We start from the raw sequence: 16,032 nt of genomic DNA, 5'->3' as shown, positions 1-16,032 counted from the left end.
TTCAATTTTTCCTTTGCCGTATTATTTATTTTTTCCAGTCCTTGAGGATGATGATGGTTTTTCTTTTTTTTCTTCCCCCCCCCCCCAAAGAAAAGCTAATTTCTTCCACGTCTGTCTTTTGACCTTTCTTGATATGAATATAAGAGGAGGATGGAAGAATATCTTCTATTCCTAAATTGCTGTTATTGTTTCACGAGGTTTAATTGAGACAATACCATCCTCCCTCTTAGTGTAGAATGTGAATAGAATATACGGTATGTTCTCTGTATAGGGAGTTGCTGAAACAACGTTTACCCATAGACTTCACGAGTGAAACGAGAGACAGCGGCTCATCTGATATTGAGGTTTCCAGCCATGGCTCTCATCTGTGGAATGCCATGGCTGAAGCATTGGACGAAGCAACGAAGGCTTAGTGTCGTTCCTCTGATGAGAGTGGGCGGTCTAGAGTGGGAGGCCTGCATAAATGACGCCATGCCGTGGATGACAATATATAACCTTAAAATTTATGAAATGCTGGCCCACTTATCGTGACGCATGTCTGGTTTAACATTTAGTGATGGAATGGGGTATATACAGCCATACAGTCTCAATCGGCCCTCCCTCCCTTGCCCCTCTGTCCAGGGGTAGTTCTATTCCATTCAAAAAGGCCAGTTTCTCGATTTCTTTTTTCACAAGGAGAACCTGACATCGGCAAATTATAGACACAATATTGTCAAGCGGTGGGATGTATGTCTATCTCCCGACAGAAGATCCGCTTGTTGAATGCGAATTCCAGCTTGCTGCCGTCGAAACCAATGGTTCTGATGGCGGATACGATTCCTCGAGTCTTCAGTTGGCCACATGGTTGGCTACAGGACTGAAGAAAATGAGGCTCGTCAAAGGCTTCCTGAGGTGCAAACGGTTCAGGGGAACGGCGAAAATAAGTTACGCCCATTCGCCCACATCGCGGCTGTCGGCCATATGTGGAGTTTGCATGTAGCTTCAAAGGGAGGTAGATGGAACTATGGTCGGTTGCCCATTACTATGTTGGCCGCTTCTGCTAATCCTGCCCGCAGTTACTTATCTAGATGGACAAAATTAGTTAATGAGCATTACATGACTTAGGAAAATCTATGGCTCTCTGATGGAAGATACCTGCTCTGGTTTCACGGTGGTTCCACGGTGGTTCCAAATTTTACGTGTCCTCAGTTGAGTTCTGGAGGGGCCGGGGGATTGTTGACAGCGGATGAAATGGAATGCAGCAGGGTACAGAGCAGGTCGTCAGAGAAATGTAGGCTTGTAAAGTGACCTGCTGATATGGAGGAGTAGAGCAGAGGGCGTGTGCTCATGGTAATGATGTATTAAAGGGGGATGTATTTACTGGACATGGGTGTACTCCGTACATACTATGGTATACCCCGGTGTTTCGTTAGTGGCCCTCCAATATTAAGCAACCAAAATATTGGGGTGTGGAGCTCATGATTTTCTGTAAGTTTTTTTATAATAAAAGATAGAGATGAGAGATATACTATTTATATACACTGTGATTTTCAATTTTCAGCACAATTCAAAAATTCAATTCCGGATCATCAAGAATCTGCATAAATTGAAATATAGAAAAATCATGATGATCCCTCAAAATTGCGGTTAGCACAACACTAAAATATTAGAGATCCACTAGTTAATAAAAATATATGATTTCTTGAATGATTCAACTCCAATGTAGCCGCAGATTTGTACAGGCGATTGATCTCAATTACGCTGATACCGCCAAAAACCCCAGGTTTCAAAGTTGAAAATGGAAATTAAAATTCAAGTTCACATGATACATATGGCCCGATGTCTGACTGCTGTGATTTCTTTGCATCCCGCCTCTTTGATGATTGTTGAGGTGAGGGTTGTTGAAAGAATCCCCTTTCAATCGCCAGGTCCATGCTTGCTGGGATCCTGGCATTCGGCCATTGACGAGTATGCGACGCAGGAACCAGCGGCGCACTTGTGTTGGACCTGGTTTGAAATTTGTAAGGTGATTCTAGCCATGATGAGAGCAGCTTTTCTATTTTCTAACCACGTTCCCTCATAGATGTACTACTGTACATCAAGTCATCTAGATGTACCATACGCTAGTCCGCAATAGGAACCGCGAGCCAGGTTACCGTGCCCTAATATGGTTGAGTCAGCGCCAAGCATCAGTCCAAGGTTGCTGTGGAAACAAGAAAAAGAACGCCATACCCGATGTGGAATGAGAGGATCAAACCGCGTCTTGTGATTGGCTGATTCCCCACTATTGACCACAGCTCCCACGTGGTAGCTCGACGTACTACTACGCCATAGTTGTCGAGGTTTCTGGGATTGATTTTTAGGTTTATCATTTCCCAGGTTCGGTTTGGACTTCTCTCTCAAGATAGGTATTTTTTTGGCAAGTGGAATGTCGGAAAAATCTACACCTGAGATCCCTCCGCCATCTATCCCATGTCCTTGAATTGTCACGGATCGAATGCCCATGATATTGATTGATGTAGGTGTTCTTCTGGCTAATTTTTGCTGGCAAGCCCGCAGTAATTTTCTTGGAGTAAACGTCTGAGACGAATCTCTGGATGCCACCCTTGAAACACGTCGATTGAGCTTTCTTCCCCTCCGTCTGGGTAGATGTCATGGTCCGCACTGCAGAGGAAATGACACGCCGCGTGGCTGGCTTTCAGTTCCGCGATGACATTACACGGTGTTCCAAATTAGAAATAGACACAGAGAAACAGAATTATTATACGTACTCATCACGGGATACATCTTTGGACCATGATGACGACTCCCGCACCTATTTCCATTCTCCTTACGGCTCACCAATCTCCTCTCATCCCATACTCGGCAAGCCTATACTGCCGTCGAAACGGAGGCAGAGACTCCAGTTCTACAGACCACCACATTCTATTATGCGATGGATATGCTTGGGCGTGTTTATGAGCTTGCTGTTGTTCATCGCGTTTCTATTCCGGTTCACTATCACCGGTTCCTCATTTAGGCCTGTGCAGGTAGACTCGCTCGGACAGAAGCCATTGCCGCCCTTGTGGGAAAGTTTCCCCTTTCTGATGAGATATTATGGTGGGATAAAGACACTTGTATCCAGGCAGGATAATGTCCCCGAATATCCGGGTGATGGGATGGCGGAGAAGATTGTGGATTCTCCAGCAGATGCTACAAAGGGGAATGAGAAGTCTGGCAAGAGATCTGGGGCGATGAAAAGCTTGATCTTCAATCCTTACCCTGATTATACGTCTGAAAGCTATATTGAGAAGTATGGCGTCAAGAATGACTGCTTTTTGGATCCTGATAAGAAAACGTCGATTCCACCCGTACGCCATTTCTCCGGAATTCCTAAAGGCTTCCCTGATGCTGTCTTGGGATCTAATAAGCTGTTGGGAATAAATGATGATGTTTGCTTTGAAAGATTTGGTCGTCTTGGGCCGTATGGCCTAGGCTATGGCATTGCTGCGGGGGGCACGGGTGGTGGTCTTGAAGGTGACAGATCCGGGATAGATGAGGTGTGGCATGAAATCCCTAGCGTTGATTTCCGGACCGTTAAATGGGCCGAAGCGCAAGAGCGCTGTGCTGCAGCAAACAGTCATCGATTCCCTAAACTCGGACCTCCAAGGATAGATCGCTTCGCGGTTATGCAAGCCGGCGCATCGGCCGCCAGAGACCAGGCCACGGGGAGTTCCCCGCCGGGAGACAACAAGGATTCTGCAAGTGCTATTGCTGCCAATAGCACATCAACTCTTCCACGATCTGCTCTTATCATCCGAACCTGGAGTGACTATAACTATAATGAGGAATCGATTATGAATCTTCGTTCACTAATCTCGGAAGTATCATTGCTGTCTGGAGGAGAATATACTGTTATTTTCCTTATCCAGGTAAAAGATGACAACTTGCAAATATGGTCCGACAATGAGACTTACAATCGCGTGCTGGAGAACGCCCTCCCTCCAGAATTCCGCGGAATGGGCATATTGTGGTCGGAAAGACAAATGGGGCTGTTGTATGGCGGCCTGGAAGAGACATTTGCACGAGACCTTCCCGTCCATGGTGTCTATAGGAGCAGCTTCATGCCTGTCCAATACTTTTCCCACCAGCACCCGGAATACGATTTCATCTGGAATTGGGAAATGGATGCCCGGTACACGGGCCACTGGTATCACTTATTCAATCAAGTGAGTAAGTGGGCGAAACAACAACCACGTAAGGGCCTCTGGGAACGTAGTTCACGATTCTACATTCCATCCGTTCACGGATCTTGGGAAGACTTCCGTCAAATGGTCCGTGTGCAAACCGAGATTGGAACGGGCAGCCCCAATAACATATGGGCGACTCCTCTTGACAAGAAGCGGCAATCAGAGTTCAAAGGCGAGAAGCCAATCTGGGGCCCGCAGCGACCACACGAACAGGACATTTTAGAGACCGACGGTGAAGGCATACCCCCTACCACCTACGAAAATGACAGATACGAGTGGGGTGTTGGCGAGGATGCCGATTTGATTGTATTTAACCCTATTTTCGACCCCGAAGGCACCACTTGGCTCCTTCGCGACGATGTGACTGGATTTAACAAGACAGAGGGTTTGCCCCCGCGTCGCGCTGCTATCATCACCGCCTCGCGATTATCACGAAAACTCCTCGCCACAATGCACCGTGAGACAAGCATGAAACGCCACACGATGTTTTCGGAAATGTGGCCCGCCACAACGGCTCTCCATCACGGCCTGAAAGCCGTTTACGCACCTCACTCTGCATACATCGACCGCCAGTGGCCTATCAAGTATCTTGAATCAACGTTCAATGCGGGCCGCAATGGCGCGACCGGAGCATCCAAAATATCTGTCTTTGGCGACCGGGAACACAATTTCAGAGGCACAACATGGTATTATTCTGCAGGCCATTCGTCGAATCTCTGGCGTCGCTGGTTTGGATATAAAGTCGATGGCGTCGGTGGAGAGGAATACGAACTTGCGACTGAGGGGAGGATGTGTTTGCCTCCCATGTTGTTGCATCCTATCAAGGACGTTGAGATGATTATTGAGAGTGTGGATCGTTGATGCAGTCCCGAATTTTCTTCTTCTCTATCTTTTTTCTTTATTTAGTATTATTTTTTTTTCTTGTTCCTTTTCCTCTTGTGATATATTTGCATATATATTTCCATCCCTGATTCTTCGCCTCGATGCTGCTGGCACGTATCTCTTTAACCCCATCACGTCTCATGTTTTGTATTTTCGGCGGACTAGCTTGTTTGTTTCCCCCCTCCCTCTCGTCAGCTGTACCGTTTTTCTTTATTTCTCTTACGGAATTTGCGGACTCTTCATGCATGACAAATATTATGACCTTCTCTCCTACGATAATGATGAACGATGGACTACGGACACAGAAACCGCACATGCGTAATATTTATTGACAAATCTTATGAAGCCATTGTTCTTCTGTTTATCGTCCCCGCCCGAACTAGATCAGCCGTTACTAATTTCTTCCCTTTTTCTTCTTTCTTCAACCGCGTATATTGCATTTCTCCTTTTCCTCTGACATTTAGACTTAGGGACTTATATCGCAGGGTCGTCTCAATGCCCTGTCCCGAGCTTAATAATTTATTAATCTGGGAAAGCGAAGCGAAAATCGCCTTTTAATATCTCATTCTCTATATCTGTACACTTCCGCTGGGGGGTATTTAGATACCAACTGAATTCTCATAACCGTCACGGATTGAGTGATGGGCAGGAGCTTGACAGTCTCCAGGAAGAAAGGGAAAAAGAAAAGAAAAGAAAAGAAAAGAAAAAAGAAATCATGTATTGCTTTCCAATTTGATGCCTTAGTAAATCTAGTTGTATAAATGAATGTTGTTACTCCACCTCCGTGCATCTCCGATTGTCCATTATTTGTTCTGTTCCTTCTGATGGCACAGCGGACCCGCCGCCAAAATCGATTTTCAATTTGCCATACAGATTCCCAACGCTAGTACACTCCGTACATCCTAAAATGAAATCAAAAATAGAAATAAACGTATCTGCAGCTCTCTCTGCTGCACTCTCGTCAATCACCTTCGGATCATACTGGAATTTCGTTTTGTAGCCTGTTGGGGATTTAAACACCTCACACATGAGGGCATAGTTGAAAAACATCCTATTCTGGCTCACACCCATCACGATCCAACGCATATGGGCGTCGAGCGTTTTGGGAGGAGGGTCGAACGGTTGGAAACAGAACATGGTCTTCGCAGAACGTCTGCTCCGATCGACACCAAGCGCTTTATAGATATCCGCAAGCCCAACCATCCCGTTTTCGGTAGTCTCCCAGAAAAGCACCTGGGTATCGTGCAGGAGAGTCCTGAGGGTTTTGGTATCTTGGAATCGAGTGCGGAAGGGGAGGAAGTTGGCACAGTTGCCATTAATCAGTTGAGGATTGTCGAGATTGACGTTGCGGCCGGTTAGCAGGTTATCGTACGTGACGTCGAGGCTGTTACTCAGATATGACAGGAGTAAACCCCAGGCTGTTTGGAAGACGATGGGTACGGTGATTCCGGTCCCGTGAGCGAAGTCATTGACTTCTGTTCCAAAGGATCTGAAAACCATTCCTCCAACCTTCGGCTCCAGTGATTGGGTAGGATAGTCGAATTTATTTCCGTCAAGTAAATTCACCCAGAACTGGAGCATTTTTCCTGTGTTGCTCGTTGAGTGGTATTTTATGAGCTCCGTAAACTCTGTTGGTTTTGGAGGCTCCTCGTTCTTCGCCATTGCGATGAACTGATCGTCAAATATCCGAAGCAGTGTGCCGTCGTACATGGCATGATCCATTTTGATATACAAATCAAGTGTACCATCCATTGTTGACCTTAAAATTCGGTATTGAATGAAAGGCTTTCCCACTTGGAAACGACCATCCCACAAGGCGTCGATAATTCGCTCCCTCTCTTCAAGGGTGTCGTAACATATTGTCTCCAAATCCAGAACGGCCTCTTTTAGAATCACTTGCACCCATTTTGGAGGCTCATCCTTTTTCACACTCTGGATGAACATGGAACGTAAAATTGTATTTTTCGCAGTTAGCTTCTGCACCAACTCTATCCACCGTTGGACATCGAAGTCAGATGGGACACGTCTCACTGTCTGAAGTTGCCAGAATTGGTGATCGGTATGGCCTTGCGTCAGAAACTCAGCCTGACCCGGGACGCAGGGGTAAATCGTTTCAATATCCTCCTGGTCAACACCACACCGATGCAAAGTGTCGTATATGTCATCTCCAACTTCATACACATGAGGGGTAGAGAGAAGACTCCCATTTGTTGCTAGTAAAGGCTTGATAACTCGAGCTTGCTCCTTGATGGAAGGAAATGCTAAAACATCAGCAACAGAGAGCTCGTATCCAAGTTTGCGACTCTCGCTTACGAGGTTGATGGCCGCAATCGAGTCGCCACCAAGAGAGTAGAAACTGGAGGTTGTCCCGAAAGAATGAAGGTTACACCCGAATATGGAAGCCCAAGCAGTTTTTAACAATCGTTCCTCGTCCGTTTCGGGAGCTGAGTGATCCGCCTCTCCGTTAACAGAGGTAGATTGAGGGTCCTGGTAACTTGCCAACAGAGAATCTTCCATCGATTCGATCAATTTTAATACCTCCTTTCGGTTGGTCTTGCCCGAAGGAAGGAGCGGGAGATACGCAACAGGAAGCCAGACGGCCGGGATCATATAACGTGGAAGAGTAACCAGCCTCGTTTGCAAATCTTGGAAGGAGTGTGCTTCTGAAGGCGGCAATAAGGGTGTGATATTCTCCTCGATATTGTCAGGGAAATCGGAAAGCAGTTGGCAGATCGCAACAAGTTGGGTCTTGCCGTGTACTTTCGCTGCTAGAACCACACAAGTCTTCACCAAGCCGGTCCTGAGGATGGCACTCTCAATTTCACCAAGTTCTATCCGGTAGCCGTTGACCTTGACTTGGTTGTCCCTTCGGCCGAACAGCTCAAAACGGCCGTCGGAGAGCTGACGAGCAACATCGCCAGTTCGATATATTCTCGATCCATCATCTTGAGAAAAAAATGCCGCATGAGTTGCGTCGGGGTTATCCAAATAACCGCGCGCTACCTGTGGACCACCCAAACAGAGCTCACCCAGTTCTCCCAAAGGTGCTGGGGACTTTGAGTCAAACTCGAGGATGGACACAATTGAGGTGGATAATGCCGTGCCAATATCGTTGATGGTGCTGGTTGGCTCTATAAGCGCAGTTGTCGCTAGGATGGTTCCCTCTGTCGGTCCATAGTTATTATAAACAGGAAGGAGAGGTGCCCAGGTCTCCAAGATCTCGGGCACAAGGGGTTCTCCACCTACGACGAGGGCCTTTAAATTAGGTACATCTGAGGGATTGAGGAGTTTGTTGACGATTGTTGGGGTCACGTTAACGTGAGTAACATCGAATTGATTGATGAATCCAGCAAGATTTGAAAATACTCTGGATTGACTGACCAAACAAAGTGTGCCACCAGAGCCAAGTACTGCAAAAAGGTCAAAGTAGGATCCATCGAAAATATAGTTGAGGGCCCACAGCGATCTCCATGAATCATTCGCTCCCGTTGCTTCGATCATTCCTTTGCTGGCATTGAAAGCATTGTTGTGAGTGATAAGAACTCCTTTTGGGTCACCAGAACTTCCAGAGGTGAAAATCACATAAGCAAGACTATCAGGAGACATCGTCGGCACAACGTTTTCGCAACTGAATTGAAACGTATCCAGTTGATCCAATACCACATGCTCACAACGAAAGCACTCCAAAGAGTAAGAGCTGGCAGGATCGGTGATAATCAATTTTGCTCCGATTTTCTTCAAGATAAATTGGTTTCGTGATGGTTGGCTTGTTGGGTCCAAGGCGCAAAATGCTGCACCAGTTTTGAAAATCCCAAGTATGGCAACTACCATATCAATTGACTTATCCAAGCAGATAGGAACGATATCTTCTGGGAGGATTGCCCTGGATCGAAGGAAATTAGCTAATTGATTCGCTCGTTGATTCAACTGCGTATACGACACAGCACTTCCATGTTCGTCCTCTAAAGCGGTTTTGTCTCCGAAACGAGAAACCATATCCTCAAAAAGCGAATGTGCAAATCCAGAATTAGTATCCTGGGGTTTGAGTGTGGGGTGTTTCTGGGAGGTGGAACTCAGGACTGCTTCCAGTCTCAGATAACTAACAGGGGTCTCTGCATCGAAGAAAAAGGCATCAACAACAGATGCCAGCCCAGAGAGAATTTGCTGTGCGAACTTGGGATCTAGAGTCGACGATAAAGATATGCTGGTAAGGTCCGAGTCCTGTGCCTCGAGTTTGATATAATCGGTAAGTCCAGGTTGTTCATCAGAAACAAGGTTAAAGGTGTCGTCTGCATCGGACGAAGGCGGCTTCACCAAGAAATTAACAGAAGTGTCAAATAAACTAGCTGGCTGATCCGCGGCAAGCAAGATATTTCGCAGTCCGTAATGCGCATGATCTACCACCGATTTTATTTGGGTGTGGATGTCTTTCGCAACTTTGCCAATGGATGAGGAGTTCGAAATCTTAACCCGTAAGGGAACTTGCACAACCGCCGGCCCTTCCATAAGCAGAATATCTGGAACTGGCACATCTCGGCCAAATAGTGTGATACCGAAAATCACTTCGGAGCTTCCAAGAACATGGGATAGGACTAGTGCCCATGATGCATACAAGATCGAACCAGTAGATACCCCTATGGTTTTACTGGTTGAAGGGATTGGAGTCTTCAGGTTCAGTTTGGTGATAGTATTTGGGCCTGGTGTGTGTCCCAATCTTGATGTTTTGGAATCCTTGAGATAGCTGCGCCAGTACTGTTGACTTGAGGTTTTGTCCTTCTGGGAGAGGTATTGGACAAGTTTATTGTATTTGGGGCGATTAGCCACAGGGCGTGTGCGGATCAAATTGGACAAATCATCAAATATAAAGCGGCTGGACCAAAAATCAAAGAGAGCATGGTGCATTGTAAAAACTAGTTCCCCAGTGGAAAGTGCAGTGACTTTAAAAAATGGCCCTCCCATGGCGACGGTGACTGGCCTTATCTCCAGGTACTCAGCCAGTTTCATGTCTAGCTCTTGCCATGGCAAAGGGCTTTCCTTGGGAATGGTTTGAAGATATGTTTTTCCGTAAGGAGTAAAGATGCTTCTGAGAAAGGAATCGGCTTCCAGGAGCTTCTTTAGGGCGACAGTCCATAGATCTTTACTAGTATCTTCAACGTTACCACCCTATTATAGAGATATTTGGTCCCTCCAAGCATTACATCAGCAATTAAAGGCTCTTGAGAGGGGGTAGAAGGCCAAGGGTCTTCAATTCCGTTAGGGGCAATGTAACTTTCAGGAAGAAGAGAGAACGGTTCTACCCGTAATATTTGGTTTTGGATTCTCCTGCAGCGTTCTCGCAACTTCAAGCAGACTGTTTTGAAGCAAGATATCGTGAACTTTTACTTCGATCAGCTCGTTGAAGGCATGTGATGCAGCGACGATGTGAGAGAGAGAAGAACCGCCGAGATTCAGAAAAGAGTCTTCCAAATTTATACTTGATTCAGGCAAAATATAAAACCTCTGCCCATATCCGCCTTAGTGAGCTTTCCATTGGAGTGAGTTGACACCGGTTTATGTGTTGGCTCTGAGCAATTGAACGGGCGAGCAGTTCTTCTGGTGGAATCGCCTGTACAAGCCTGCAAAGTAGAGAAACATCAACCTTGCCGTTGACGTTCAGTGGCAGACAATCTCGCTTCCACCAATATGCAGGAACCATGTATGATGGGACGCAGTCTCGAAGTATTTTCTGCAAACTCTGGACAAGGGTTGACCAGTCTCTTTCGCCTCTGGGCACCACAACTGCGACGAGTGATTTTTGGTTTCCTATTGTCGCGGACACAGTCCACGAATCAAAAACATCGGGATGTTGCTGGATGTAGCAGTTGACCTCACCCGGTTCGACACGCTGGCCGTTGATCTTTACTTGGAAGTCTATACGACCAATCATTTCAATACTGCCATCGGCATGGGTGACAACCATATCGCCTGTCCGATAAAGGCGACCGGGACCAAATGGATTTTGTATGAAAGACTCCCGCGTTTTCTCAGGACGGTTAAGATATGACCTCGCAAGTTGGTGACCACCAAGACATAATTCTCCCGGCTCAAGTATCGCAGCAAGTTGTGTCGTTCCCGGGATGAGAACATAGGAGCGTGTTGAATCGACAGGGCGACCAATGTTTTGGGGGTTTTGTTTGGGATGCATAACGTGGCGCCAGTTTATCTGTGTAACCTCACTTAAGCCATATGCATTGAGGAGTTCAAGTTTGTCCATCCAGACCGGCAGGAGGGCAGGGTTGATCAACTCGCCCGCAACAGTCATTCGACGGAGAGTGGGAACACGTGTTTGGTCAATAAGAGTCGCCGTTGAAGGCGTCACATCTATGACGTTAACGCGCATGGAATTGATCATCTCAGTAATTCGAACGGTCAAATTTTCTTTCTTGGCCAGGCATAAGCAGCCTCCCTGCTTCAATGTGGAGAAAATTGAACGCTGTGCGGCAGAGAAAATAGGATTATGGAAAAGAAGTTGGCGAAGGTTTGGCAGAATTGGGAACGCCATCAGGCCTGTGTATGCCGATTTATGCTCTAACAAAACACCTTTTGGTTTCCCTGTTGAGCCAGAGGTATATATCACATAACATATGTCGGTTGCCTCTTGACGGACGCCCATATTTGAGCCATCGAAGCGGGGAGTCAACGCTATCAGGGTTTCGATCAACAGAGGATATGCAAAGTTGATTGCTGAAATCCGATCTGTTATAACAAATGGTGCTTGAACGTCAGTGACAATGAAGGAATTCCGTTCGACGGGGCTTTCAGGGTCCAGAATAACGTAGGCAGCCCCCGTTTTTAGGATGGCCAATATAGAGACGATTAATGCAGGTGAACGGTCCATGCAAATGGGTACGTAATCGCCCCGACCACAACCAAGCTGGCGAGCAACTTGATTGGATAATTTATTGAGTTCCCCATAAGTAAAGTCCATTTGGCCTTCGAAGTTTAGGCATTCGCGTTGCGGATTCAATTCGGCTTGACGCTCAAAGAGTTCATGGATGAGGCCGGTGGCGGGCAAGGTAACGGGCTCGCTGCACTGTAATAGGAACTCCTTTTCCTCCTTTGGTACAATGTCAATGCCCGACACAATGGCCTTAGGGTCTCGAATGGCCTCTTCCACTAAAGCGATGAAATGGTTGAAAATAACCTGTAAATTGTGATCTTCTGATGTCTCAGAATAATATTGCATATTGACCAAATGTCGCTCAAGATCAACGTTGATTGTTAAAGGGAAGCGAATATCACAGTCGCCTTCCTCAATAATATCAAGGCTGTCGGATACAGTTATACACACTTGCGCTTTTAGAGGTAAGATTTGGTCCTGGATTTTGTCATATCCTATGTAGGCATTCTGCGAAGCCTGTTGGTCAATTTTGGAAACCTTTCGAATCCAACTAAGTAGCGATAAATCATTTTCAATCACTACCTTTAACGGATAGTATAATTCAGCAGGCCCAACAACTGTATCATAGCCTGGAACGCTGGTATCTCGACCGGTGACAGCGAAAAAGGTAGTGCCATCAGTGGCTGCGGTATGCCGATACTGAACAAGCGACCATAGTGCATGGACAAAATCTCGCGCCGACACAGAATAAACACCCAAAAAGTCGTATATAGATCTCACCAAGGTCTCATGCAAATCGGAGATGAATGTCTTCCTCATTCCAGAGATATTCGTTGGGAAACCGTAGGATAGCGAGGTCACTGACCCATTCATCAAATTGCGCCAATACGATTCCGCATTCTGGGTCTCGCGTTGGGCGATGTGACTGATATAGTATTTAAAATGATCGTGAGGTTCGCAGGATAGACCTTGATAAAAGAGATCAAAGTCCCGACATACAAGAGCGAGGGATCTGCGGTCAACTAACGCCTGGAGGATACGGAGACGGAAGGAAACACCAGTTTCGCTCAGGATAACAGTGAGTTCGGCAGTCTTCAGCGAGGAGGATTTGTATGCGCCATGATTGGAGAACCCTTCTATGCGAATTGGAGCAGCCCTCCTGAGAACAACGAGGCGGGGCTCTTGGTCGGTTCCAGAATATTTGATCGATGTTCGAAGGACAGGATTATGGCTAGCAACAGCTTGCCAAGTGTATACAAGCCGATCGATGCTTGGGCAAAGTGGACGTGTATTCCAGCGCAGAACGTATGTTTGCTGATTTCCAGTGATCGTATGAGAAAGGTATTTGCGTTGTTGCCCGGTACACTGGATTTCCTCCTGGTACTCTGAAATTACCATCTTGAGATACCCTCGTCGATCCTCTTCTTTCTTTTCTTTTTTCTCAAGACAGGATAGGATCTTCCCAAATTTGGAAAAATCAACAGGCAAAATAGTATGTTCGTTAACAATAGCACCAAATCTTTAAGAACTAGTTATGTTGAACTTGAGCTTTGATTGTTTATAACGAGCGATTCCGCATCAAGTGCACACCTACGGAGAAGTATTTATACAGCACCATGGGGTGACTGGGAATACCCAACGCTAGGAGTAATAACATTGCTGTGCTGAGTCTGCCATTATTTTTGGGTTGGTCGTATTCTTCTTGCCATTGACCAGCAGCAATTCAACTAGGTTTACGCCCTGGAGAAGCGGCTACCGTGGCTGAGTTACTGGATCAGCCCCTGATTGCAAGAAAGGTCAAGAAGAAAGACAGAAAAATGTTTTCGAATGCCATTATTCGGAACAATCTACATGGTTCCTGGCCGTTGGATCGTAGTAGGGTATCATCAGCCATGCAACTATGGAAAATAAAAGTCAGGGGCCCACTCACACGAGGTAATTGAAACCTAGCATATTACTGCATTCATTTGCAAATGTATGTTTGTTGGCGTCAGACGAGATATATGATCTGAGCCTGCCAGGTCGTGCGGTTTGGTATCAGCCGACGTTAGCTACGAGGTAACTAAGTATAGTTTACACATTCTAAGGAGCTGGAGACGGAGTTGAGGTCTTACTTAGATATCCAGAGCGTTCGTGAATACACCATGGTGGTTCTGTTTCCGCCAAATTTGGGCATTTGCATTCCTAGCACGAGAAGGCTTCTTGTGCGATTCCGGCATGAAAGCCATGCACTCGTGCCGTTTCCAGTGCCGACTGCTCATCATTTTAGGGAAATTAACCGCAGAGTCGATATTATGGTAGCCACGGAGACAACGGCAGCACACATGGCACTAAATATAGGCATCATAGTCAGTCCTGGAATATATCCCACGTCCAGCATGTCTTATTGTCCCGTTTCCTGATGGAAGAATAGTACAGTTGTAAGCAGCGCTCGGCAGGGCTATAGTAGGATAAGGAGTCGATGTTTAAATGGTTCATTACCAATGAGATTCACATAAGTGACGATAATATGCCTGGTGATAATATAATATCCTCGGCCGCGACCAAGCGAAATATATTACCGGTAATTATTGGCTGTATTCATGAATTTAAGCGCCCACAGACCACCTAACACGAGTGAGATCAACCGGGATCGTTTTGCAACTCAGTCTTCATGGCAATTGGCCAATTTAATTTCCAAAATCGTTTTAGATTACTGCGTGGTATTGTACGGAGTAACTCATCGCTATTTCGCATTCTCGTTGATCCTAAACAACAGCATGCCTGGAAGACACCGCACAGGGGACATGCTGACTGCCATGTCCATGGGGATGCCCTGGCCTAGTACAGCCATTAGTTACACTCTAAAGATAGCCAAATCTTGTGTTCCGATGTTACTCTTTTTCTTTTTATAGACTAATAACATACCCCTCTCGGCAAGCTGGATGAATACGTATTTGCTCAATTCGACACTATTATCTCATCGCTGCGACGATTGCTGCGACTTGGATGGGCAAAGATTATAGCCCCATTTGAGAAGAAAACATTCGCCTTGCTATTTCCTCCTTTACGCAATACGCTCATCCAACTGCTTTGACACTCCTCTTGCCGGCTCATCTTTTCAGACACTGCCATCAGCCATTCATCCTCTATCCCCTAGCTATGCCTTTAGCCTTGACATTCGCGAAGCCCAGCTGGCAAGCAGCAGAAGCTCTTTTACTGGAAAATTATCCGCAACCGGAGCCAAAGGACAATGAGGTTCTAATCGAATTCCTTGCTGCACCAGTTAACCATCTTGACTTGCTGGTTATCGCTGGGAGATATCCCATCAAGCCAAAATTCCAACTTAACGGGAACCACGTGGGGGGCTTTGACGGTGTGGGCCGAGTTTTGAAGTGTGGCAAAGATGTCACCAAACTTACCCCAAGTGATCTTGTCATCCCAAAAGCCCTGGGTTTAGGGACATGGCGTACACATGCAACATTGATAGCGGACGATTTGATCGCGATTCCCCCCACGCCGGACGTTACCTTTGCGGCAATTCTCAAAACCTGTGTGCTCCCAGCCTATTTGCTACTCGAGGATATGAAGCAGCTGAAGCCGGGTGACTGGATTATTCAAAATGCAGGGCTGGGAGCCATTTCGCAGATGATTTCTCAGCTTGCGCATTTGCGTGGGGTGAAAGTGATATCCGTTATTCGCGATCGTTCGCCGGGAACAACCTGGAACACTGCAGCCGACATTGTTCTCAACGAATCGGAATTACCAAACGCAGAAATTTTAAAGGGGAAACGTATCATGCTCGGCCTAGACTCCGTGTTTGGACAGTCGGGAGAAAAAATCGCAAGCTGTCTTTCAGCCCACGCAACCTTCGTAAATTACGGCCAGCTGAGCGGTGGTGGCCCAGCTGCGTCTGTCAATTTGACCCATCAACAGGTTTACTGGAATGGTTTAACTTTTCGGTGTTTCCGAGGCACTGAGCAAGTTGCTCTGCGCACTGATTCGGAAATCAAAGACCTCTATGCGTGGTTTTTAGAAGCTCTTTGCGGATGGCAGGTTGAAAAGCCCCAAATGAACATTGTC

General features: G+C 46.5%; 4 protein-coding genes across 4 annotated transcripts; 3 read left to right on the top strand and 1 right to left on the bottom strand.

Annotated features, from left to right (window-relative positions):
* Positions 1-354: 354 nt before the first annotated feature.
* On the top strand, positions 355-1,085 carry HCAG_01845 (predicted protein; the record flags this gene model as incomplete). The annotated part of the gene is made up of 4 exons (XM_001544748.1): positions 355-527; positions 702-726; positions 776-967; positions 1,068-1,085. 4 exons carry the CDS (start codon positions 355-357, stop codon positions 1,083-1,085), a joined length of 408 nt encoding a protein of 135 aa, XP_001544798.1.
* A 1,824-nt stretch (positions 1,086-2,909) lies between these two features.
* HCAG_01844 (conserved hypothetical protein) lies at positions 2,910-5,069 on the top strand (the record flags this gene model as incomplete). The annotated part of the gene is made up of 1 exon (XM_001544747.1): positions 2,910-5,069. The coding sequence occupies one exon, from the start codon at positions 2,910-2,912 to the stop codon at positions 5,067-5,069; it is 2,160 nt and encodes a 719-aa protein (XP_001544797.1).
* A 792-nt stretch (positions 5,070-5,861) lies between these two features.
* HCAG_01843 (predicted protein) lies at positions 5,862-13,368 on the bottom strand (the record flags this gene model as incomplete). Its single annotated transcript, XM_001544746.1, has 5 exons — positions 5,862-9,089; positions 9,195-10,253; positions 10,729-10,892; positions 10,962-12,895; positions 12,998-13,368. The coding sequence occupies 5 exons, from the start codon at positions 13,366-13,368 to the stop codon at positions 5,862-5,864; spliced, it is 6,756 nt and encodes a 2,251-aa protein (XP_001544796.1).
* A 1,743-nt stretch (positions 13,369-15,111) lies between these two features.
* Positions 15,112-16,024, top strand: HCAG_01842 (predicted protein; the record flags this gene model as incomplete). The annotated part of the gene is made up of 2 exons (XM_001544745.1): positions 15,112-15,885; positions 15,986-16,024. 2 exons carry the CDS (start codon positions 15,112-15,114, stop codon positions 16,022-16,024), a joined length of 813 nt encoding a protein of 270 aa, XP_001544795.1.
* Between the last annotated feature and the right edge of the window lie 8 nt (positions 16,025-16,032).

This window comes from Histoplasma capsulatum, genomic scaffold, assembly GCF_000149585.1.
Source record: "Histoplasma capsulatum NAm1 scaffold_1 genomic scaffold, whole genome shotgun sequence".
Taxonomy (NCBI): domain Eukaryota; kingdom Fungi; phylum Ascomycota; class Eurotiomycetes; order Onygenales; family Ajellomycetaceae; genus Histoplasma; species Histoplasma mississippiense.
The sequence above is the reverse complement of the archived record's forward strand: the minus strand, read 5'-3'. Positions and strand labels throughout refer to the sequence as shown.